The 25,826-nt window shown below is 39.6% G+C and overlaps 2 protein-coding genes across 3 annotated transcripts in view; one reads left to right on the top strand and one right to left on the bottom strand.

The window, feature by feature from the left end:
- The window catches only part of IGF1R (insulin-like growth factor 1 receptor), a 188,326-nt gene extending 182,397 nt beyond the window's left edge, over positions 1-5,929 (top strand). For both annotated transcript variants that reach the window (XM_010572025.1, XM_010572026.1), the window contains exon 21: positions 5,072-5,929. In XM_010572025.1, the coding sequence (XP_010570327.1) occupies positions 5,072-5,438 (367 nt within the window). In that variant the 3' untranslated portion in view covers positions 5,439-5,929. The remainder of the gene's footprint in view (positions 1-5,071) is intronic.
- Positions 5,930-14,412: 8,483 nt separating this feature from the next.
- On the bottom strand, positions 14,413-25,826 carry PGPEP1L (pyroglutamyl-peptidase I-like). Its single transcript, XM_010572304.1, has 5 exons — positions 25,793-25,826; positions 23,110-23,162; positions 16,315-16,431; positions 15,608-15,837; positions 14,413-14,617 (listed from the first exon to the last, which is right to left on the bottom strand). Exons 1-5 carry the CDS (start codon positions 25,824-25,826, stop codon positions 14,413-14,415), a joined length of 639 nt encoding a protein of 212 aa, XP_010570606.1.

The following is a 25,826-nucleotide window of genomic DNA, read 5'->3' as shown; positions in this document are numbered from 1 at the left end:
AGAGATACTTCTCTGCTTGCTGGGTGTTGCTACTGGATGAATCCACTTTAGGGTAACTGGCTTGTGAGCTGGAGGAATTTGGTTAATGTCTGGCAGAGCAAATCTTTGCACCAGTGTATAACAGCAAAGGCCTTTTTTGTGCTGATTTTAATCAAGAACTGTTCACACATTAGTTATGACAACCAAGACTTTAATCTGACATTGCAGAAGTGCAGAATAAAAAAATTTTTTAATTTAGCCACTTCTCTCCATCAGAACAAGGAACAGAGCTGAACTCAGAACTAAGGCACATCCAGTTTAGTGGTGTCTTTATTTTTTTGGTGATACAGTGTGTATAAAACATCTTGACTCTATCCAAAATGAAAAAAAAAAAAAAAAAAAAATAAAAAAATTGAAAGCATTGACCTCAGAAGCTTATTGTGACTTGCTTTAGCTCCCTTTCAGCTTGTTTTGTCTTTGTGTTAGGACAGACACCCAAGTCTGCTGAAATTCAAATATGCTGTTGTAGGAATAACAGTAGGGAGCTCCAGGAATAATTTTCACCTTTTTTCTATGCACATACATTTGGCATTCAAAGAACCTATTTTGCGTTACTATAGTGCTTTTTTCTTTGCATGTTTTTGCTTCTTTCCCTGTCTTTCATCCCGTTTGCCCAAGATGCTGTAAAGAGGCTGTTCAACACTCGGTAACCTGACAACTACTGCCAGTCTTGAACCTTGCATGTGTTGCTGCTGGCAAGCACAGAAACCTGGTCTGTAGGCAGGGTTCCTCTCCCCTTTCCAGCTGTCTGATAACCTGCTCCTCAACATGGGATGTAACAAGAAAATTACTGAATGGGCAGAAAGGTGCTTGTAACAGAGTTGCAAAGAGCCCTGACATTGTGTAGGGATCTTGCCATGCATCTCCAGCATGTTTCAGGCAACTGCTTTCGCAAGCACTTTATGAAATCCTTTGTAAAATAGGGGGTCCTCTTTTTTGTGGAGGTTGCTAAAAGGTTCTGTTTAAAGACAGATTTCTTGGCATGTCTGCCAGTGGGAGGTATTTTTTAGACAGCACAAATTCTTACTGGTGGAGACTGACTGGTCTGTGATACTTTAGTATTAACTCACAATATTAACTCAAGATGTCCAGAAAGCAAAGTCCACCTGCTGCAGGGAAGTCAATATACTTCTTGTGCTTGGTACTGCGTGAAACCAAGTGAGAAGGGGAGCCAAGAACTGCACTTCTGTATATCTCATGTGGTAGGCTACAAATGCAGAGATACTTTTATTTTCTTCTTCTTCTTCTTTTCATCAATTTGAATTGGAAACAACTAAAATTATGGGCAGAACACAAATTTACCTTTCTGTAGAGACAGGTGAGTATGCTGAAATATAAAAACCTCCAGAACAAGTGGAAGAGGTAGACTGCTGTGGGGAAGCGTAGATGGGAATAGAGAGAAGAATCTTGCTGCAACTGTCACCGAATCTACTATTTTTAACCTTGCAGATTATGTGTGTTGACACAGCCATGCATGCTCCAGCCACAGTGCAGTAGTTTTCGTAAAGGCCTTTTATTGCCGGCCACGGCGTGAATGCTACATGGTGCAAACAGTCTTGGACGTTCTATCTCTCCTAAGACTGCAGTGCTAATAACACTTGTTAGTGGCTGTGCTTTGCTAACCCCTGGTAGCAGCAAGTCTGTAGCTTTTAGATGGATCAGAGACCAACGACACTTGAAGAACTGGAGAGGTTCTGTTCTGCAGCTTGGTTGTATTGGGTGCTTGCACAAAGGGGGATTTTACGGCACAATTGCCTTGTGGCTCAGAGAGGTGGGAAATCCCTGTGAAAGGACTAAGCACAAAGGGGATGGTATTTCTTGAGGCTTTTTACTCTTAACACAGGGTGAAACAAGACTCAGTTCTGTTTATGCTACACCCTCTTGGCATAGTTTGCATGGTTTTACAGACAGAACTATGCAATAAGACAGATGGTTCAATAAGACGGTGCCAGGAGCAGCTTTGCTGCTTTTCTTCTCTTCCTGTGTAATAAGTTATGTTTTTATGTACTATCATGGTTATGGCAGTGTTCATCAGGTGGTGGCTGCGTGGCAAGAAGGCTTGTTAGAGCTGAAGCTCTCAGATAGTGTGTTCGCATGGGGCTTTTTAAAGTTGTGGAGGCTGGAATTCCACTCTGTTTTTGAAGCAGAATTGCTTGCCCCATATGTATTGTCAATGACTAGGCTATTTATGCACTGCTGATTTTCCCTTTGTTCCTGGCGAGCCCTGGGTTAGAAACCAGGATCTGCTATGTAGAGGTAATGTCAGCATGTAGCAACAGCAGAATGGGAGAGGTCCCTTCACTTTTCCCCACTAAATCAAGTCTGATGCAAAGCACAAATGCACACTCAAATGGAATGCAGCTTCTATAGTAACTTTCCATTTTTTGTTTTTTACTGTCTCAGTGCAAAAAGTAACTCTGTTTCTGCTCAGTTCATTCAGCAAAAGATGCATGAGAGAGACTGGCTATTCCTCTGTCTCATGATGATGCCTCCAACTTCCTTCAGCTTACTTGCCACAAGTCAGCAACATACTTTATAAAACTGCTCAGGTTGTATTAACAGCCTGTAAATTCTTCCATTGTCTACTGGAAAGGTTTTTGTTGTTGTTGTTTAAGATAATGTAAACAAGGTCTTTGAACCCACAAAGTTAAAAAGAAAAAAAGAAATCCTTTTATGGGAACTGTGTAGGGTTTTTAAATCTGGAATGGCTTAAAAGAAACATCACATGTCCTTGTTTGTGCTGATGTCACATGCATTACTCCACTGCTTGTGGTATCTCCTTAGCATTGCCCTTAGGCCTCAGGGCAAAGCGCCAGCAAATATCCAGTGTTCTTGGCTCCAGCTAACGCTTCTATTCAGGGACGCAGCAGTCAGCTGGAAAGGAAACAGCAATGAAGTAACAGAAGTGGATTTTATATATTTATGTCTCAAGCTTTCCTCCTTGTTTGTGGGTGAGGGTATAGTGCAGTTTTATAGTTTGGCTTCACTTTCGCTATCAAAGAGTTTTTCAAGACTCAAAAACAAGCAATAGTTTAACAGTGTTTATATGTCTACGTGCCTGTTACAATACAGTATTGAGTACTTGGGGAGTTCTCCCAGCACAGACTGGTTTTGCCAGCTTCTTTTTTGGGTGTCACAAGGCCATGCTCAGGTGGCTGACTTTTGTTCATGCAGTTTTGCCAGCTGAGCTCTAACAGGAATATTTGTGACTTTAAAGACACTTCAATTAAGATTGCTTTTGCTTTGGTTGAAGCGCTCTCAGCAGTGTTTGCATCCCAAACACAGCAGCTTTTTCTGTCTCTTTGCTGCTTTACGTCAGCTGAGAACATAGTGCGCCCTATGAGGAAATGCAACAGTATTTCCCAAGGAGTGAGTTTCTGGGGGAGGGGATTTCTTTGCTTTGGTTTTGTTTCAGGTCAGCGTTCCCAGACTCTCCAGCCCCCGCTGTGCGCAGCAATGCACAGCAACAGGCTTCAGAGTCCAGGGTTTTCCAGCTCGGTGACAGTCCTGTTGAAAGGTTTGTTCTAGAGCAGGGCCTCTGGAGACATTAAGACATTACTCTGTGATGGACTTAGGTGCTATTCAAAGAAGGAGTGAATTTTTGTTCATTTGTTTTTGTCTTTTTTTAAATAAAAAAAATAATATAAAACCATTCCACACACTGATGCAGAGATCTAGTAAACTGCTGCCGGGGGGATAAGGCAGTGAGAGCTAATTAAAGCATAAAATAGCATTGCTTGCTTACTTTCTGAAAATCTGTGGAAGTTAGGAAAATGGTGGTGTTGCTTTATAGAATCAAAACTAAAATTTTAGGTGACCTGGCTAACCTTACATGGGAAGGCTGGCAAAGGTGGGGAAACGAACCCAGACTGGCCACTGGACCAGGCTGCTGGGCAAGCAAGGAAAGGGGGTCTGGCAGGAAAAGGGCGTCTTACTGGAACTGCAGGTCACAGTGCTGGCAGGTAAGTCAGAGATGTGAAGGATTCTCTAGTGCGTTACCTTAACTGAAAGATTTTTGGTTTTTTTCTTTTCTTTTTTTTTTTTTTTTAAGATCCATTCTTATTCTAGCACAGAAAGTCATTTTGGCCAGTGTTGACTTCCTATGCACAACATGTTTCTCTGAATATTGTGTACACAGAGGATTGGCTCGAAGAATTAATGTTAATCTTCCTTTTCTTATTTAAATTTGTCCTATTGTGCTGTATTAGCAGAAGACATCCCTCTTCCACCTTCATAGAGAAATCCTTTCTTATGTTGTGTTTAAAGCTCAGGGCAATCTCTCAGGAATATCCAATTTTGCTGTGTCATGAAAATACTGTTTTCATTATGCATGTATTACTGTTTCATTTTGTGGTTTTGTTGTGCCAGCATGGGACATTGTACAGATCTAATCGTGGATGTGCTTAAACAGATGATCTCACACTCTGTAAAATATTAATGCATCCCTGGCCGTAAATGAAAACAACATAATTTTAAAATAAAATATTAGAGAATATCTTTGGGATTGGGAAATGTCTTTTGGGGATTACAATTAATTTTAATGTAATCTTCTTCTTTCAGGGGGGAAAAAAAGTGGTGCTTTGCTTTGTGTGTGTTTTCTATTTTAATTTCTTCCAAGGCAATATTGATAGGGTAGGGATTAGTTGTTTGAAAAAGATACTCCGAGAGGCACTATCATGTAGTGGTATGATTGAGTAAGCACAGGACGTTTGGAGGAAAAATGGAGAAATACCACGTCAGAATAAAAATACAAAATGCTTCTGGATGTCAGGTATCTATGAGACTGTTTTATGGGCAAGCGTGTGGAAGGGAGTGGAGAAGGTTGACATAGGAGCTATGGAAGTAAATCAGTGATTAGAAGGTGGAAGTGCGGCACAGGGATCTCGGCCTGTAAGAATTCGGTCACTTTGTGTTCCTCAGAATTGAATGATTTTCTAAAACGTGTTGTCTGATTCAGTCACGGTTGGTTGGGCTCCAGCCGAGGCTCATAAAACACCTTAGTAAATGGTTTTGCTGTGTGTTTCCTGTCCAGGTTTGAATTGATGCGCATGTGCTGGCAGTACAATCCAAAAATGAGGCCCTCCTTCCTGGAAATAATCGGTAGCATTAAAGACGAGCTGGATCCAGCATTCAAAGAGGTCTCCTTCTTCTACAGTGAAGAGAACAAGCCTCCGGATACAGAAGAGCTTGACCTGGAGACTGAAAACATGGAGAGCATTCCTTTAGATCCCTCCTCCACCCTCCAACCCACTGACAAGCACTCAGGACATAAAGCCGAGAACGGCCCAGGGGTGGTGGTCCTTCGGGCCAGCTTCGAGGAGAGACAGCCGTACGCACACATGAACGGGGGACGCAAGAATGAGAGGGCCTTACCGTTGCCCCAGTCTTCGGCCTGCTGATCCTTAGAACCAGAATCTCACAGAAATAAAACACAGAGAAACACATGCATTGGGGGAAGAAAGAAAGAAAATTACAATATATTCAAAAGCCTACTGTACCTCAGTGGATCTTCAGAACTGCCATAGCTGCACTTGGGAGAACCCTTTTTTCAGTAAACAAGTTATCGTATTTTTCTTTTTTCAATATGCAAGCAGATGTTTGTTTCAGTAAAGGACTCCATTCGTGGGGCACACAGTTGGCCTTTTAAAACTCTAATGTTAACACTTAATAGCAACAGAAAACTTGAGATCTGATGTCTCTCTCTTCTCTCTCCTCTCTCTTCTTTCTCTCTCTTTCTTTCTTTCTTTCTATCTCTCTCTTTGCTTCATAATGGGAAACATATCTGCGTGCAAGTTCAACCGTACAGCACTTTTATCAGATCAAAGATATTGCAGGCCAGGTGGCTCCCTGGTACCCTTGCAAGCACCTGCCTAACACTGTAGGTCTTTATAAAAAAACAACAAACAAACAACAAAAAAAAACCCAAACAAACAAAAACCCACACAAAAAAATTAAAAAAGACTGGATTTTTAATGTTGCTCTTTAATCTTTTTAGGAACACGTTAAATAAAAAAGGGCCATCATTCGTCCAAGGTTGTTACCATTTTCAACGCTGCCAAATTTTGCCAAAAAACTGAACTCTTTGTTTTTTGTTTTGTTTTTTTTTTTGTAGGCATGGAAGGAGCACAGTAATCAACTGCTCTGTTTAAAAGAGATCCTGACCAATACGTTCTATTCAATCATACACTGGTATTTAAAAAAAAACCTTAAAAAAAAAATCAAATTGTCTAGATCTTGTTTCAAAACTGGACAAAATGTGATTTTTTTTTTTTTTTTTTTCTTATGATGGAGAAGATAAAAGGGATGGGGTAAAGAAACAGCCCTCCCTCCACCCCTATTCCCATCCCAATGAATTCTGGACAAAACTGGCAGTGGTGAGCTAAACAAACACGTGCATTTCGTACAAAAAAAGTCAACTGCACGCCAAAAATGAAACATGAAAAACATGAAAATAACCGGCAGAGATCTCCATCGTTGCAGCCTGCCTTCCTTCACAGGCTTGCAAGGAAAAAAAACACCTAGAAACATAAATTGGAGAAGACAAAAAAAAAACAGTAACCGGATTCAAGTATATGATGCTTTGTTGACCTTTTCTCTTTATTAAGACTTCTCGAAGGGTCTTGCAGTTCTATGTTAGACCATGGATCATTTGCATACGCATTGTCTTTTGTGTCACTTTTATAACTTTTTTACGGTTCAGATACTCATCTATATGTCTGTACAGAAAAAAGCTGCTATTTTTTTTGTTCTTTATCTTTGTGGATTTAATCTATGAAAACCTTCAGGTCTGCCCTCCTTCCCTTCCCTTCCCTCCCACTTCAACAAATTTTCTTATGCTTTTTACTATAGTGTGTAACTTTCACTTCCTCCTTCCCAGTAACTGATACCTTTCATATGATTTGCCATGAACTGTTCAATGCCTTTTTATAAATACATTTCCTCCTTTTTTTTTTCTTTTTTCCTTTTTTTTTTTTTTTTCCCCATTAGTTGTTTTACAACATCTTGGCTGTGTGGGCTACAGGGCTTTTGAGGGACACATGGAGAAAGAAGGGACACCCCGCATGGGAACGCTCTAGCAGTGCTGTGGTGTGGTGTTCTTAAACCCTGGTTTTCCTTCCTTCCCACTAACCTCTGCCCAGACAGCATGCGAGTCTCTTACAGTGCAAGGCATGATACAAACTCAGGTCAGAAAAAAAGGTTAAATATTTAGTACATTCTTGTTCAGTGTTTATATTCATTGTTGTACAAGGGTCCTACCCCTCCTTCCCTTCCCGCTTGTTTTGGTTGTGGCACACATCCACCCACCCATTCCCACACACACTCCCCACACAGACACATACACACATACATATGTGGTTTTTTTTTTTATTATTATGATTTGTTGGGTACAACAGCAGACACCAGGCTTTTGGGTCACTGATATTTAAAAAGACTATTTTAACCCTTCCATCCCGTGAACAAGAGCTATACCAGTTGCAGCTGGTGATGCCAGGCATTCTTAGGGTGGCCATTGAACACCTGGCTCCAGCAAACCCCAGCTCTTCACCTTCCTGATGAGGAAGCCCTTGTGGAGAGCACCCTGGGCTGCACTTCGCACCCCTGGTAAAAAAAACAAACAACAAACCCAAACCAAAACAAACAACAAACCCACCATGCCATTTCCATGGGGCTGGGTGGAAAGCATGTAGCTGGGGCCGGTGGCTTGGCTAGCAAATATTTAAGTCTTGGCAGCTATGGAAACCTGTACGTGTACAAGCTCGTTGCTTAAATCATAGACCAAACCTCAGAACAAAAGAAGATAAGTAAGCTTGTTTGTTCAGTTGCAGAAGCCTTGCTGAAAGGGGAAGGAGGGGGCCATCAGACAGTCTACACAAGGATTCATACCAGTTGCTCATCTTACATTAGTTACAGCGTCTAAGCCTTTGTTTAGCACTGATCCAACCAAATGATGGCAGTGAAGAGGTGGTTCTGGGATGGGAATGTTTAAATCTTTTGAGTAAGAACAAAGAATTAAAATATACTGATTGCTAGTTTTGACTGGAGATTTTAAAAAGTTTGTAGTGCTTTTTGCTTGTGTAGTTTAGGTCCCATTATCTTCTCTTGCCTCTGTCCCATAGTTATTTTTCCCTTTTAAAAAAGAAAAAGACAAAAAAGTTAATTAAGAAGGTATTCTATGTAGGATTTTTTTATTTATTTTTGTGATACCAGTTTAAATCACTGTAGAGATGCCCCATAATAAATTTAAATACTGAGATAAGGGTTTTTGAGTATGACGGGGGACAGTTTTTGATTTTTTTCAAACATTTATCTACCTCACTTATTTTTTTTATATGTGTGTATATAAAAAAAATACATCTCACATTTCTCAGCAGCCAATAAATGCCGTTGATACTGGTAACCTCTCACTCCATATACCACATGCTCTAGGTTCTGGAGGGGAACAGTCGCTGCCTGTCACAAAGGGTCACTTCAGAATATTTGCCTCAATTCCAAGGAGTTTCTCCAATTTTTTGGTTCAGATTCATTAATTGTGAGGGGAAGTCCAAGAGTTGTCTGACTTGGTGTGACCATTCTTTAAGGAAACACAAAGGTTTTTTAATGTGCTGTCATGGCAGTCCTCAGGTCAGCAACAAAATGCTGCGTGTTTAGATGAGCGGAGACATGGCTGACCTGATACAAGAACTTCAAATTATGAGTATTTGATGAAATCTGTTACAGAAATCAATCATTTACAATGTTTGAAGGTCCAGAAGAATTACTAGAGTAAAGGGAATGGTCTTTCTGTTTGTCCTGTGGAATGGGCTAAGTCATTCCTGCCAGTTTTTCCTCGGATGCCACAAGCACCAAAAAGACATTTGGCTGAATCCGTACCTAAAAATAAATTGGCTTGTACAGCAATAGCATTGCGTTCTTGACCAAAAAAACAGTGAAGGAACCTGTCACAGGCTGCCTGATGATACTAGTACATCAAGTTTACAGCTTTGGATCTTTGCTGCTTCTGTTTGATGAGAGCACTGATATTTTTTTCAAATCTAACATTGAATTGATTTCTTTTAACGTGCCAGTAAAAATTCAGTTCCCTTTTCTTGCCCTGTTTATATGCTTCATAACTGTGGATTCTGATGGACCAGCCATCAAATTTTGACAGCCCTCTGACAGCGTGTAACTGGTTTACAAGCACACAGGACTAACATGAGCTTACCATCAACTTGGTGTATAATGTTTCTCTTTTTCCAGCTCTGGCAGCTGTTCGTGCAGGTGTTGGTTGTGGTATCTGAATAATGTGGTGCTTGGCTACTTCAAGTTGTACACGGTTTCTTGAATACACAGCACTGTGGTTAAGTAATACAGAGTTTGTCTTTGGAGGGAGTGTTTCTCTCTAGCCCCAAGAAACCAGCAGCATTTGAAGTTTTTACTTGGTTGTTTTGGTTTTCCATTTTTTTATTAGGTTCCAGTGACCTTTTGGAGCAGTGGCTGTTCCCCTCTCTTGCACATACTGATTACCACAACTGGAGATCCTCAGATCTTTCAGCTGGCTAGGAGGGTTTTGTTAAAACTGTCCGAGTTACTGGTTTTTATAATTGTATGTAGGTGGTTTTAAAATGCATTCAGAAGAAACACTAATGACGTAGCACCCATCATGATAAACATTTCAAAAAGCACTTCAGTAGAAGACAGTCACGTGACCTCACGTACGCATGCGTGATGACAGTCAGCTCTCCTGGACCAAACCACCTTCATGATACCATTGCGTTCTGTGTTTGCAGTTCAAGCTTAATTCCTTTTTTGTTCTGTTTCCATAGCTTTTTTTTGTTGTGTTTTGTGCATTTTGAATAGCTTTATTCACATGGGTTTTTCATGCAGACTTCCCTTGGACAGTAAATCAAGTCGTTTGTGCATGTGAACAACTGAGAATTAATGTTGGCTTGATAGAGTCATAATATGGTTTGTAATGTTGTTCTTCCCTGAGACCACTGGCTTGTCTGGTATGGAAAATTTATTTAGAACTTCAGCTATGTTTGAATAAAGTTAAAGTAATCCAGTTTGTTTATAAATTAAAACCAAAAGCCCACCCAGCCCTGAAAACCAGCATTTTGACAAATGGTACCAAGATGTTTTAATGCAGTAGGATAAAGAATTGGTGTCACTGTGGGGAGCAGGTGGCTTTGATTTTAGTGCTTGGCCATTGTTCTCACCTGACTCACGTTTACACGCCGCTCGGTGGCACAGAAGGTGGTTTGGTTGCAAAGGAATGTGGCTCCTGCATAAACACAGAAGTGTCAGCTGTGTGGTACTAAATAAGATGCTCTTTTGGGGGAGTGATAAAGCAGACGCAGAAGCCGAGTGTGATGGAAAGTGTGAGGCCAGCCTTTGTGCACCAAGTCTTTCTCAGCGTGATGCCTCTGCTCTTTAAAGCTGGTTCCAAGTGATGTATGATTCGAGGTGTGTTCGCACTGATGCTCCTCTCAGTCTTCAAAAACAAAGGAAAGCAAGCCCAGTTTGCCAAGGCGACTGGTCACCAGATGGAACTGCTCTCAGGTCCTCTGGGAACTGCTGAAGGGTGCTCAGTACAATCTGAGTCTAAGTGAACAACACTCCTATTGTTGGTATAACTCCATACATATATATCTATATATACATATAGATATATCTGCATATGTATATCTATAATATAGATATATATATATATTTAAACCCTTTTCATTCCATTAATACAAGTAACACTTGTTTCCTGTTATTTTGTTTGTCAACAGTGTATTTAATCACTGGGCTGAACAACAGTGGAGGAAGGTGCAAGGGATCCACTCCTTACTAACCAGTGATAAAAGCCAGATATTGCAACTTAACCCATGAGTAGTTGTGCAGACAAGAATTTGAGACTGATATGTAGAAACAACACTAGTGGCCAGGGGTGCTGAAGATACAGAACTATAAATAGGCAGGAGGGCTTCGAAGGATGCCTCAGTTCAGAAACTGGTTGCTCAGAGACGATGAACAGCCTCTGAAATTGAGCGCAGCCAGGTAAATCAGAATTGAGAAAGGTTTGTGTGGAGGCACACAAAAACAAAAGGATATGGAAATGGGTATTTACAAAGACACAGGGCTTGGCAGAAGTTTGAAGTAGTTTCCTGAGCTTGGTATGTGGGACAGCATCAGAGCTCAGGTATCACAATTCTGATCGTTGGTACTTGTAAATAAACCTCTGGACTTCCCAGCTGGAGTGGTAAATTCATTACCGGGAGTTTAACGGTTGTTATCATTGGTCTGTATGAATCGGTCTCAATTTACAGTTGGTCTGTTTTGCAAGTACCTGAAGACTATCACTAGTTCGTGTGTGTGCATATGTGTGTGTGTTTTTTGTTTGGGGGTTTTTTTTTGTATGCGTTTCGTTGATTAGTAATCCATTAGCATTTTCAATAGGGCTTTAAGTCCAGTAGATTACGGGTAGTCAGTTGACGAAGATCTGGTTTACAAGAACTAATTAAATGTTTCATTGCATTTTGTAAGTACATAGAATAATTTTATAAAATGTTTGTAGTTTATAAATGCCTAAAATATAATTTAAGGGCACTTTTCTGTGTCTGTGTATGGGTGTGTCTGTATGTGATCAGGTTTTTTTGATGGTACCAGTTTACTAGCTAGCTTTACAATATGCCAAAAAGGATCACTAACTTGTCCAATTCATGGCATGTCCCTCTCCCCCTACCCGCCCAAGCTTTGTGTCCCAGTATACAGCGAATGAATAAAGGAGTTGGGGAAATGTTCTGTATCTTCAGTATCCTGGTCTTCCAGAGCCCTCTGGTTGGGGTGGGATCATCTTAACTGGTCATTTCACTTTACTGTCTAGGGCAGTTAACTTACGGATTACAAGAACCTCACTGGTCGGGGAAACAGAACAGGTTTTGCTGCTACCCAGTCTCACTTGTGCTGTTCAGTACCTGCTTTACGGTGGCCATGTGGTTTGAAGGATGTGACTGCGTTAGAGAAAGAGGGAAGACGGTTCTCGTAATTACTATTGAAGAACTTTGCAGATTTCTTATCACTTGAAAAGTTTGTGTGCAGCCTCTAAAGATGTTGAGCACCATTTGAAGCTTTGTTGAAATGAGCAAGGCAGGGTCCCTATTTATTTTTATTTAAGAATATTGAAGATCCCTTCCCCCTCACTCACCCCAAATTTGACTAACCACATTGCTGAAGGGTGATTTAGATACTGTTTAAAAATCAGCTCTTCTGTTTTCTGAACCAGTGAGGTTTGAGATGAAAGGATTGGCCAGAGTTTGTCTACCTCTGGGACAAAAACAAAACTAGAAAGTGCTAAGGAATGGATGCAGTTGCAAATACAACATTTTCCAATTTTTCTTGTTTAAATTTTTTTAAGACAAAATTAAACAATAACATGGCCAATTTATTACATAAAAAGACTTGCTGTGTATAAATTATTCCTAAAGAAATTCCTGTGTTTATATTAAAATGAATCAGTAGATTAAAAAAAAATTTCAAAATGTTTTTGTATATTCTGTTGTAAGAATTTATTCCTGTTATTGCGATATACTCGGGATTCTTTACATTATGAAAAGAAGAAACTTTGTCTATTTTGAATGGCTGAAGCTAAGGCTCCTTTAGTTTCTCTTACTCTGCTTTTTTCTAGTAGTTTCAGTACTACATGATTTAAGTTAAATAAAAGAATTCTGTATGCATTTGCCTGTTTCTGAATTTTTGTTGCTCCTTATGCAAAGCAAGTACAGGTTAGAAAACTCACAGTAAATCTTCTCTGTTTTTCTTCTGCCCTTTTTGGCTGCATTTAATTTAGCTACTCTGAATAAATCTTAGTAGAGGTCAGTACTGCCGTTACGATGTGTTGAAATCAAAAGTATTTTCAGCCAGTGACACCGAGCTTGTGGGCCCTTTCTTGATGGGACTTTGAGTCCTGGTTTGCAGTAGGTAGTTGCCTCGAATAAGGTAAGCATTTTTTTGAAATTTATTTGAAGAAAACCTGCTTATTTACCCTTACAGCAATCCATAGATGAGGCATTCAGCCATCCAGCATGTGGTTATCAGTTTTCTGTAAGTGTCACTGGGAAAGACAGTGGCAAGAAAACTAGCGTTATTTCAGCATTTCCAGTTCCTCTGACTTTTGTCATCGAAGTGTTGACTAAAATAAGGCACGATGGTGGCCCAAAGCTTCATCGTGTGCCTGTGCTGTTAGGTTTGTCTGTTGTCCTTTTTAATGATGTGTTGCTTGAGGAATGGGCTTTTGTTGCCCTGGAGGAATCCCAGGTGTCCAGATTAAGCTGCTGCTGTCCTGTTCTAGTGACTCTTTCTGAAAAATACCTGCTAATTTTATCTCGTCCTTGTCTGTCATGATACTAGCTATCAAGGAGAGCATGCATTGACATTCCCTGTGTGCTAAAGGGGACATGCCGTAAACCTCTGTCATACCCAGCTTTCATGGCACAGTCCTTGTCTACATAGTATTTAAGACATGGGGGAAGCACAGAAGTGACGTGTCACTGTCTGATTCAGTTTTACAATTTGGGGTCTCATTTGTTTCCTGTTTTGTAACATAATGTGCCACAGCACAGGGCTTCAACGATTGCCTTTCTTGGGACAAGTTAGCTTTTTGATTTTGATGTGTAAGCCCCTGAATAGCCGTGACCTGTCCTACTGAAAGACCGTTGTCTTTGTGCTGTGCTCTGTGGAAGGACTACGGTATCCTCCTTTGGGACAGGCACTGAGCGTTTGGGGCAAGTGGTGTTTTCGGGCAGCTGAAGCCCGAATTACTAGTAGCATTACAATTCCTGCTGGATTCCAGCTTGTTCACTTTCTTTTAAGTCACCCTGGGTTCATAGCCCATTTCTGATGTGGAAACCAGCATTTAGAGCAGGTCAGTAAGAGATAATGATAACACTTCACATAACAGGATCCATATGTGTGTTTTGTTTCCCCCCATATTTACATTTTTTATGTGGACACGTTGTACACCTGAACGATCTCTCTGGACTTGGGCAGGGGCTGAGGGGACCCCTATTCTGTCCATCTAATGCTGAATGTCCTTACGGCTGTAAGCACCCATCTTGGTTCAGCAAGTCTTCATTAATGTCTTTATAATCATCAGAACTGGGATTAAGCAGCTAAAATGTTTTAAGTCCAGTTTTATGCCTTCTTAAATCTGAGGCAACCTTATCATTGTTAGCACTACATGCTGCCATTCATACATTTTTTCTCTCAAACTTTTTACACCACAAAGATCTTGACAGTTGCTTGGGTTTTGTAAGGAAATTTCATTCAACATGGAATATAAAATCCTTTCTGTAAACAGGTTTTTAAATAATCTTTAGATATGCTTCATTTAAGAGAGAAAGGAACTGCATTCTAAGAAATCCCCATTTTTTTCTTATATGATCCATCGTACTCTCTTTCTTCCCCACACTGTTTTAACATTTCTAAGATAATTGTCTGTAATGCTTTTCCTAGAAGGTCCACTGTTACCAGTTTGGATAGTGGAGGCACATGGATGAAGGCTGCTCTTCCATTGCCGTAATACAGAGAAGCGTAGTAGGTATAATCGCAGATATACCTGCAATGTTCAGAACAAAACAAAACCAGAAACCTGAATTAAGTAACAGTAAACTTTGATTAAATTTAAATATTCTTTAAGCAGCCAAACCAAATCTGGTTTATGAAATTATTGAAAACATATTTGCTTAGTGAATAAAGGACATGCTGAAATAAACCAAGTTTGAGAAACGTGTTCCTTATCTGATCGCTGATTTCTCAGACACCCACCTAGAAGGAACTTTAAAAAAAAAATCATAAGAAGCATTCTTTTCTAGGTGTCTATAAGCAATGTGAGATAAGAAAGGCAACGCAGCTCACTGGAAACTACAACCACGCCATTCTAGTAGATTACTGCAATACTGGGTTTTGTGTAAGTCATACAATCTCATCATCTGGAGGCTGGGTTTTTTCTTATCACCCTACCCTCTAACTTGCAGGTGCAAATCCTGAAATTAAGGGCCAAAATGAGAAGATTTTTGGTTGGTTGTTTTTTTTTTTAAATGAGATCATTTTCTGTTTTCTGTGTGTTCCTTTTCAATGAAGACTAGCATAATAGAAAATGGCTTCAGTACTACTGAAACACATAATGAGATCACAGACATCATTCTAAAGGTACCTGTAATTGCGCTGTTCTTCAGTGTATGTATTTACATTTTGTATCCCTCCCAGCTGGGAAAAATAGATTAAAATCTGCTACTAGTCAGTATTGCTTTCTGACTCTCTTAATAGCTCAGGTTTACTGGGGTTGTTAATCACAGGGTGTGCTATGTTGAAACTTGTTTCTTTTAGAATTTACAAATCCATGGAAAAATATCTACTGGCTGTAGTTTTTCATGAAGGCTGCTTTACATAAAATTTACATTTATCCCAATTTCCTACTTGTGCCCCTCTGAAGACTTTGCTTTAAAGCAATTTTGGTTGGAGGAAAAGTGACTGCAAAGATTCTTCAAGGTTAAATGAGTTGAGTTACTTCTGCTTTTGCTGTGAGACCCCGATATGCAACGTTTACCTTCCCGCATCTCTGGAAAAGATTATATCAATCCCTTCCACTGAAACGTTTTTCCAGAGAGTCTTCATATTAATTGTAGATTCAATCTTTTCCGGGCCATCTAGCATGCAACAGTCACCTTCTGGGTGAAAACCACAAGCATCCATCTCTTGGTAGCCTTTGTTCTTCCCACACTGCTCAAGGATGATGATTGCTTTAGCAGATGAAGCCAGCCCAACGTGAACAGTAAGCTGTTTTTTCCCACCAGAGTGAATAACAGGAAATTAAAAATGAGACCTGTTTTTTAAAAACATGTAATGCAATAGTGCCAAGCATTATGTGAAATACTAGCTGCAAGGTAGGGAGTCTTGCTGTAGCTCATGCCTAAAGAAAACTTTTTGATAAGAGATTTTAAATGAGAAGAAGATTATGCTTTAGTTTGTTTGTGTTGTGTCTAGTCAGCTCAGGACTTCAGAGCTGTGGTACCTTTTTTGCAGTTTACGGTGGATTTTTTTTTCCTTTGTTCAGTTTAAATGGCATGGGGTTAAAGCAGCATGCTAATTATTATGTGCTCCAAATTTCAGTTTGAAACCTTTATCACAGTTTTAATAGTCACTTTCCAGAGCTGTCTGATGCATTTATTGTGCAATACTCTTCTGGAGATCTTTTTAGAGATCCACTCAGAATAATAATATTCGTAAATGAAGAGTAACTTTCTAATTACTCACCAGTGGCTGAAGAGTTTTCCATATCTTGAAGACTTGCTCCTTTGCTTTTTGGTAAACAACGGGCAGCTGCATGATATGGAGATCGATGTTTTTACCAAGGCCTCTCTTGGACAGCTCCTGTGTTTACAAAAAAGCCACCATGGACTTGCAAGAGCATTGGATTTCTCAGGCTGTGATAAAGAAATTGGGCTGAACCAACTAAGAAAACATCTGAAAGAGCAGTGAAATTCATCTGTTTGGTAGTAGCTCCCCCTTTTTTAACTGGAAGAGACTAAAATGTGCTAAACAATTTCCTAATGTCACGTCCATATGGAGCCATTGCTGTGTTTTCCAGAGAGATGCTCAGTCTCCAATGGGTGGGAGTGGTTATTGCTTAGGGACAGCTCCATGGGGAACCATGAAATACAGGATCTCTCAGAAAGCATCTAAATAGGCTTTGATAATAGGTAAGAGCTGTTCCTCTGAAAGGTCTAGTAGATAAACCTGCGCTATCAAGAGACAGAAATTAAGGAGAATTCACATTAGCTGTCCACTCAAGTGACACGCGATCTGCTGTCTTGAACTGGTTCAGGTAAGCTCTGCTGGAGGTGACTGTCAACATTGAGGAAGGTTACATTTAGAACAGGTTTAATTTCTTTTTTGGTCTAGCATATGTTTCCCTAGTAAAAGGAAATGTCAGTTACTGGCATGTCACTTTTCTGTCATTTACATAGAGTTGAAGTTCCACACGGGACCTTTTCCCCGAAGGAAGCAAAAATTATGTCCAGGATTGAGGTGAAAGGAACAAAGGCACCCTTCAAAGCAGCAGATTGGCCAGATGGTTGGAAGATGGTCTGGAGCACAAATGTCATGTGGAAAGGACTTGAAATTATTTTGTCAGTGGAGTAGGGCTAACAAACAAGGCATAAGCCTCTAAGTAGAAGGTAGGCTGCTGCAATGGCAGGATGCAGAAGGAAGGCATCTGAGGTAGAAAGCTTTGTCCTAGAAAAGTAAAATGGTCTTTGAAAATCCCTGTTGCATTTGAGTAGACCACTATCAAAGGAGAGTACAGATGAAGTTTCTATGGGGTAGCATAGGCAAAAACTCATCAGCAGAGGTATCTACTTAGCCAAAGAAACCTGTAGCATTTTATTAAATGTCATTGTCTTCTCAAGTTTTCATTTCTCTCTAAGGATGCTCGTGTGGATGAGGCCCACAGTTCTAAGCTGTGTTAACTGGGAAATTTGCCCTTCAACACTGGCTTTCTATATAAACTGTTCCAATTTTCTTGTCAGCGGAAACATTGATTAGCTGTGCTCAATAAACTATTTGACACAAGCAAGGAAACAATGCCTGCAGGGAAGTAAACACATTTGGAGAATAGTGCCAGCCTTTTTTCCTCTGGGCACTGACAGTCTTTGAGAGACCATTGCATCATCTTGCTTAAGAATGCTGTACTCTGTCTTAGCTTCCAAAAAAGAAAACCCCAGCTGGTTCACAATTAGCATTTTCTTTTCTAAAGTATCTTTAATTTTAACGTTTAATGAGATTCTTCCTTTTTGACTGTAAGGCTTAGAGGATTCAACTACCCATAACTTTGATACAGAATGTGGAGACTCAAGTAAGTTGTTAGGCTGTTCTCCTCTCATGCTCTCTGGATTGACATTCTGTTGTCACCATTTGTCATGGGAGAAACATGCAGAAATACTTTTGTGCAGGACAAAACCAGAAGCTGGCCAATACCAAAGAGCTAAGAATTTGTGTCAAAGGAATATAGTTTGCTATGTGCTAAGCAATTTCAGCATGTTGTCAATAATGTGTATTACTCTGTTGTCTAAGAATCCTAACCATGGGCTTACACCCCATTAGACCAGGTGTTGTGCAAACATGGAACAACAACAGCAAAAAAAGGTTCTTTGTCTCAGCCAAGTTTCAGCCTTAACCAAAACCATTTTTGCATTTAAGGTGAGAGACAGAAGATGGTTAGAGGAAGATGACTGCATCTGGAAACTAGAGCTCACACTGGTGAGTTAATTCAGTAAACAAGTGCCTGTCTTTTGTAGTTGAAACTTCAAAGGAGGACAAAAGCTTTGGAGGACTTCTTTGTGGGGAAAGTGGTTCAAAAGAAAGTATGAAGATTCTTTGTTGGGAAGTTCCTCTGAAAGGGAAATGAAATTCAGCATTATCAGCTGATGACCTTGAGTTGTTGGTGAGTTATGGTTGTAGTCCCAGTCCACTGGAGTTCTGGCCCATGGTGTTACACAGCCCTCCCCAAAGCAGTGATTTGCACAGAACCGTTGTGCTCAGATGCAGCGGTTGTCTGTCACATGGCATGTTGGAAGCATCTTGAACTTTTAGAAAACTCCAGAAAATTTCACTGAATTTGTCTGAGTTTTTACTGATTTGGGTTGCAAGGAAAGGGTGAGGGGGGCAGGGGGCTTGCATGTGTTAATTTTGTGGACCTCATTCAAAAAAGCATGTGTTGGTGCAGAAAGAAAACCGGAAGTTTTCAGTCCACCCAGTCAGTCTGCAAGTGTGTTGCAAACAAAGTTTATTTGTTTGGGTTTTGGGTGGTTTTTTGTTTGTTTGGTTGGTTGGTTTTAATCCTGCAGATGCCTTTTTAAAGCTTTAGGGATGTAAGAAATTTCCAGAACAGAAATGAAGGCACTAAATAGCAATGTCATCTTAGTTTCACAGACGATGACACTAAAGCAGAGAGGGAGAGAGAGAGATTAGATGTCAAATTTCCAAAGACCACATGACCAGTGGCAGGATGAAAACTGCACTCGGAGATCTGATCCTCATCTCCTGATAGCAAACATAGTTCCCTGAAGCAGTTGGAAATGTGACCTGTTCTTTGCACGAACAGTTTAATTACTATGAATGCTGTCACTCAACTTAAATTTGTACCCTATTAACTGGGGACTTTGACCTTGATGGTAGACTGCCCTGATAGGTGGTTTAGCTGCCAAGTTGCATACAGGAGTTTCTGGAGGAGACAAAGAAACAGGGTCAGATCCAGGGTTATTAGGTGGGACCGTCAATCTGTAATAGGGAATAAATAATTCAGGGGATCTGGGATTCTGAGGGTCCCATGTGGTACTGAAGAACTAACACATCATGGTAACTCAATGTGATCTGTCAGCAAATGCAGAGTAAATACTTGGGGGTGTTTTCCTTTAGAGAGAAGGTCTTGCACTTCCAGAGTTAAAAGCGCTGCTGGTGGAGCTTTCGTGTGTATTTTAGGAGGGTATTTCAGGTGAATGGAGTTATGAGAACCATAAAAAACTTAGTGAGACAGGTTTCTAAAAGAGAAGCTGTCTTTCTAGTGCTAGACAACCATGTTGGGCCATGTGACAGTGTCTATAAAAGCTCTGAAGCTTTTCTCAATGACCCTGAATTGACAGGTTCACCTGTACTTTCAGATCCATTTGACTATCCTTTTCCCTGAACACTCGAGAGGTACTTGCTGAGGAATGAGAACTCCGTGTATGCAATGCTGATGAAAGCCTTGTGAGTCATCTTGTGCTGTGCTGAGAACCTGGGTTCATGCAAAAACAACAGGGTACTTGTCACATTCTTGGAAAATTATATTTTCATATTACAAAAGAGGCAATGCAGGACGATGCACTGCTACATAGTATCAATAAGAAATCCAAGAATTCAGAATAAATGCTTTTTCTAAACCAACAGAAATAGAGGTTTGGAGAGTTTTTACTAACATTTATCATCTGATTACTGGAGATTTCAGAAAATGAGAATTGGCTTATTCACCAAAAAGGTAGTAGTAAATAGTTAATTTGTAAGAAAAACAATGTCACACAACCATTTTTCTGTGTGTCCAATGAGGGCATAGAAGGGCTGTGACTGTTGGAATGGGGTGTGTGCTCACTGGATCAATCTCTGATCCTCCCTACAGCAAGAAAAGAGGTTTGGGAAAACAGCTGATTCCATCAGCAAGGCAGAGTGCAAGAGCATCTTACGGAGAAGCTGGTAACAGGGATTTTAAGGAAGCAGTGATGCGTAAGAGCAAGTATTGCTCACAGAAGTGAAGTCATTGCTCTTTGGCAAAGACTCTATTTCAAAAAGCATGAAGGGTGAGACTATGCTTTGAGAATTAGGACCCTGGAACTCCTGTTATGTGTGTTTTTACAGGATTTCGGATGCTTTTGGTATGAGGACCCTTCTGGAATGTGAATTCTTAAGATTGCATGTATCGGCGTTACAACATCACTGAGGGTGCCATGGTATCCAGGCTTTTGATAAGAACCCAGTTCATTTTGAGGAAGTAATTAGGATAGCTCTGGATAACGCTACAAAGGCATGAAGCCTGAGCAATCATGTTTAGTAGCTCTGGTCTAGCTGCTCAGTACTTTCTTGAGGATGAGTTGGAGTGTACTCTTGCTTCATTCTCAGAAAAGAGACTTGGCAGGAGGGCTTTATGTCACTTTAGTGATCCATGCAGGAACCCCAAGTCAAGACAGGATTACTTCCAGACATAAACGCTAAATTTTGCTAACTTTAATATATGTGCATAAGCTTCCTGAAGACCATAGGGCTACTCTTGTGAACAAGGCCAATGGAACAATACCATGAGATTGCTATTTAGTGTGGAGAAGCCTATCAAAATTCAAAGTACTTCCAGATTTGCAGCAAATGTCCCTGAATTGCCCGGATTAACCACCTTTGCCAGGGAATAGGAAAACGAAGTAGCATCCCCAGTATGAATACAAATTAATTCCACACAGAGGGTGTCACATCAGAGGGAAATGGATTTGTTCTCCTCCATACACAAGAACTGACATCTGTTTCATTATGGAATGCTGTAGCCCCTGTTATATAACTTCCTGGCATAGCCAGCACATGGCATTGTTACAGAAAACTCATCTCATCGGTGCATTTTCGCTTTAGGCTGTTTTGCTTGCAGATAAAGAACATGTTTTATTTTCAGCCAGAAGAGGATGGTCTTGCACCCAAAATTAGAACCAATAGGAATCAGGAAATAATGAGCAAGAACACTGTCAACTGACAAATAGTTGTGGTTTAGGCCACATATCAAGGTGGAATTAAGGTAATTTATGGGTCTCCTGTGATGACTGGGGTGTGAAAAGCTATCATAGAAGTATTTTTGTTTCTTGTTAGCCTACAGGGATAACATCCCTCATGACTTTGAGTGGGTAATAGATTTATTCTACCAAATACCAAACTGCACTCAGCATTCTTCATCTAACAATGCTAGAATAGAAAATATGTATGGGTTGGTGGAGTTGCTATAGCTTTGGTCTCCGGAAAAATGGACTAGCTCCTTGTTTTTCAATTGTCTCGGCTTGACTGCACTTCATTTTCAAGACAGATCTTCAGTAGCTTTCACCAAAACTTGTAACATGGTTATAGTCCTGTAGAGTCATCATCTTTCTATCACTACTAATACTTTCTTATAGCTACCTTTTTCATTTCAGTGTCCAGAAGAATTTAAATATTTATGGGCTTATTTCAGTCTCCATAATAGAACATAGTCCTCTCAGTTTGTTTTACATGTCTTGCTTTTCATTTTTACCAGTATTATCTGTTGTTTCTTGCAGATATTGAACTAATCTTCCCATTCAGTTTTACTCTCTTGACTGTTCCCCAACTAGTTTCAGGTTTCATTGTGTTAACCTTCTTTCTACCTTGGAATTGCTAAGAACTTGTGTGAAAGACCCTCTCAAAATAACTCTGTTCATAAATATGAGAGTAACTGAACTCAAGGAAAGGCCATTGTCTGTGCTAGGGAGAATGAATGAACCTTGCATGCGACTTGTACACATACTCAGCAAATCTCTGCAGCTGTTCCTACTGTTTGAACATATATACTATGACCTTTCACACTTTAGATTGAGCTAGAGTACTAAAGTACCAAACTAGTAAGTTACTTCATTGTAGCAGAAATATTCTTACATACAATGTTTGGGTATTTATTTTGTAAGACATATTTAAAGACAGAAGTTATGTTATTGTTAAAACTTAGATAATATTTTAAAAATTAATAATCCTGTTCCAGAAAAATAATGTGTTTGTGGAAATTTTTGGTGTGGCCCACAAAATGTGGGTTCACGCAAACAATAATTTGAAAATAAACAATTGCAACGGAAAAGTTTATGCTGAAAGGCAGGTATCCAAACCATGTCTTTGTATCACCCAGCTAAATTTGTTCTAATACACATATCTAGGAAATAAGCAGGAATTTTCAAGACTCCATCTTAGACCTGTTACTGCTAGTCCAAGTGTATGGAGGGGGCAGAAATCTGAATGGCCTTGTTTTCAGTTTTAACTGTAGCCTTCACTGTCATTTGACAGTGGAAGCCAAAGCTGAAATGTCAAAACATACTTAGAATTGGCATGCTTTAGGTTTTGTGTTCCTGAAGTAGGCAGTAAGAACTCAATAGGCTACGCTTGTACGAGAAGGAAATCACCTCACACAGACATGATAAAATGAGTTGTGGTATGAGATGATCTGTTTACTGAAGACAGAGATAACCTATGGCATATGCATTAGTTGCAGAGAAGGAACCCTGGGTAAAAAATACCCTTTTTGAAAATCAAGAATAATATTTTGAAAAGTGCTTAAATAGCACAAAAAATATATTCTTCCAAATAAAACAATGTTTCACTTCTTAATTATCCTCTTTCTTCCATGTTGGGAGTCTGCTCCAGCAGGCACAATTCTGTTTGGGTCATGAGAAATTACTTTTTTGAAGGGAATGGAAAGCCTGAAAACAGTTTGTATTGGGATCTCCACAAAATAAAACACTTCTCTCCCTTTTTTTTAATGCTTACCTTCACTGCTTCCCAGCTAGAATTAACCAGGTATTGTCTAAAGGGACCGAAACCTGAAAAGAAAGGTACTTTTAACCTATGCTTGCTCTGCAATAGTTGACTAGGTGCCAACATGTATGCACACACATATTTGTTCTTTATCTTCGTATTTTTGGTTATGGAAGTTGAGATTTTTAGATAGGATTTAGCCTTTATAACACTTAAGGAAATAGTATTTTCATTTTTTTGCGTGCACTGATATAAGAACTAATCCTGCAATCTTTATTCATGTCAAGACTTACTTATGAGATAACCTTAACTGAAGCTGGTAAATGTACTGGAGCCAATAGGACAGATCATGTAAATCATGATTTTGGGCAAGGATCATCATCCATAGAAATACTGCTACTAAAAGATCTGGTGTTAAATAGTCCCAGGTCACAGTCAATGTACCATTCTTATTGTTAAATGCTCATGAAGATATGCATGTTTAATGAAAATGTTTGAAAGAGTAAAATTTTATTTCAATTTTATTTCAAGTAATGAAAACTTAAGCTTTCTGTCAGGGAAAACGTGCTTTTTGTGGTGCTCGGCAAAATCTCTTCCTTCACTTTTTTTCCCCACAGGAAAAGAGAGGAGGAAAGGGAAAAGGACTATGAATCCAAAGTATTAAACTTAATTTTATGCATCCTCTTTGTGAAAGACTTTTTTTAAATAAAAAGGGAAAAAAACCTCATTTTGAGCTAGATGGGCATTTTGTCATGAAAAAGTTTGGTGGAAAACTCCTACTATCTTTATTAATCTCAATTACTGTTCTCAGTCCAGAGTGTTGCCAAATCTTAGATACTGGGTGGGAGGAAAACAAGTTTGTGAAATGGTTTTAATACTATAAGTCCTATTAAATATTTAAAAATCCTTAAATGAACAAATAAATACTTGACAGCATATGATTGCTATTTTGCACAGTGGAAGGTACTTGTATGGGGGTACAATTAAGCCTAAATGCAGGCTTATGACAGCTTAATTAATGCTAGACTTTAAGAATTTCTTAATTTGTTAATACTTATTTCATAACTGCACAATCTTTTCTCTTTAATATTATGAAAAGCCTGATGGTGCTAATAGTTTTTGACAATGTTTTCCTGAGGTTTAAGTTTGTACTATGGAGTAGTAACAAGGGAAATAGTACTCATTTCACATTAACAGGGACCATAAACCCTCACTAGTCCCACTCCGCTTTCAGAGCAAAATTAGAGTGACACCTACTCCATTTTGAAGCTGTGATTGTTGTGCATGTTTGCATACCTCTGTGTGCAGAACTGTAGGATTATAATAAGGTTATCAAATAGCTCAAAATGAAATACATGCATCTTGGTGGTGGCCATAAGAAACTACTGCTTAGGATAAAATTGTTCTGTGAAAGAAATTATGAAATGCAAGAGTTTTACAGTACTGAAATACCTGCAACAACTTGGAGAGCTAACTGGCTGAATATTATTAAGCACTATATAATAAACTGGGCTCACTGCCAGCAGGTTTATATTAGAGTAGGTGAGAATGTGACAGAGGCATGCTGTGATAATCTCTTTAACAGCTTAAAGATGGACCTGTGTCTTTAATGGGACACCCCAGTCAAACTATTCGAACAAGTAGATCTCTGCACCTAAATGGCTATCTAAGGGGAGGGAAAAACTAATAGCGTGTTAAGAAGTGCGCCCATCAAGGGTAAGTGCCTTAAATATCATAGGAGAGAACCAGATTGTCAGCCTTTTAAGAGGTTAGCAAATACCTCTTGTTCTCTCCTGCACACCCATTCAGCCCAATTGCAGTTATGTCTAGAGCAAGCCAAACTAGTTCTGCCCATCTTGCAGCTATTAAAAAAAAAAAAAAAAAAAGTGTTTAATTGAAAACAGCAAGATGCAAATCTCTTTGATGTAGCTTCAACCTCATTCCTATGTCCTCAGATGACCTGCAGCGGAAAATTATCCAGCAACTCACATGTCAAGATATGTGTAATGATTGCCTTTAGATGAGCCAGTGGCAACAAGAGGAATAGCGAGTAGCAGCATTCCTTAAGAGCTTTAACCTTTTAAAGCTCAGAAGTCTCTAGCTGGTGGTTCTGCCACTGTGATTCAGCAGTAGTTAGAGCCAGCAAGAGAAGCTCCAAATTCGGTCCCTTGTGCTGCATGTTCAGGCATGCTTCTTTGGTGTATTTAAATTTAATTGTCTAGTTTAGTAGTGATGAGGCAGCATCTCCTGTTTACATCTCCCTTACCTTGCCATGAAACAGAGACCCTGAAACTTGCCATGTGTTGCTCTAAATCTGGACGCTGACTATGTGACATTGTGATGCAACCTGGTTTTCTTGCTTCAGAGCTCCTTTTGGGTAAGCTTTATCTAATACTAGCCTGCACTGCCTTGAGCTATGTGGTTTGGATCAGAGAGAATGTCAACAAAGATTAAAACATGGAGAGAATGAACAACAAACCAAACTGCATGGCAGTAAAGAGGGCAGACTGCAGTCTGTTTCCTCTGACATGCATCTGATTTTTCTTAGGAAGGCACAGCAGCACGTTATTTTCCATTTGGAATTGTTAGTATGACCATTTGCTACTGTCTTCCCTCCAGGGAACTGTTTATGACAAAGATCAAGCATGTGTGCATGCCATCTCCAGCTAAAAGAATAATAAAATAAAAATCTTACCAGTTACAACCACAATGTTGAAATTTGAATCCAT

The sequence above is a fragment of the Haliaeetus leucocephalus genome, unplaced genomic scaffold (genome assembly GCF_000737465.1).
Source record: "Haliaeetus leucocephalus isolate CR32 unplaced genomic scaffold, Haliaeetus_leucocephalus-4.0 Scaffold339, whole genome shotgun sequence".
Taxonomy (NCBI): domain Eukaryota; kingdom Metazoa; phylum Chordata; class Aves; order Accipitriformes; family Accipitridae; genus Haliaeetus; species Haliaeetus leucocephalus.
This window is presented reverse-complemented; position numbering and strand designations above follow the sequence as displayed.

Bases quoted from the DNA above. Each gene is read 5' to 3' on its own strand.
- PGPEP1L (XM_010572304.1), bottom strand. From the start codon at position 25,826: ATGGATTCAAATTTCAACATTGTGGTTGTAACTG. The intron at 23,163-25,792 runs GTAAGATTTTTA...CTTTCTTTTCAG, and splicing joins CAACATTGTGGTTGTAACTG to GTTTCGGTCCCTTTAGACAA. The intron at 15,838-16,314 runs GTGAGTAATTAG...GGGAAAAAACAG, and splicing joins GGAAAACTCTTCAGCCACTG to CTTACTGTTCACGTTGGGCT.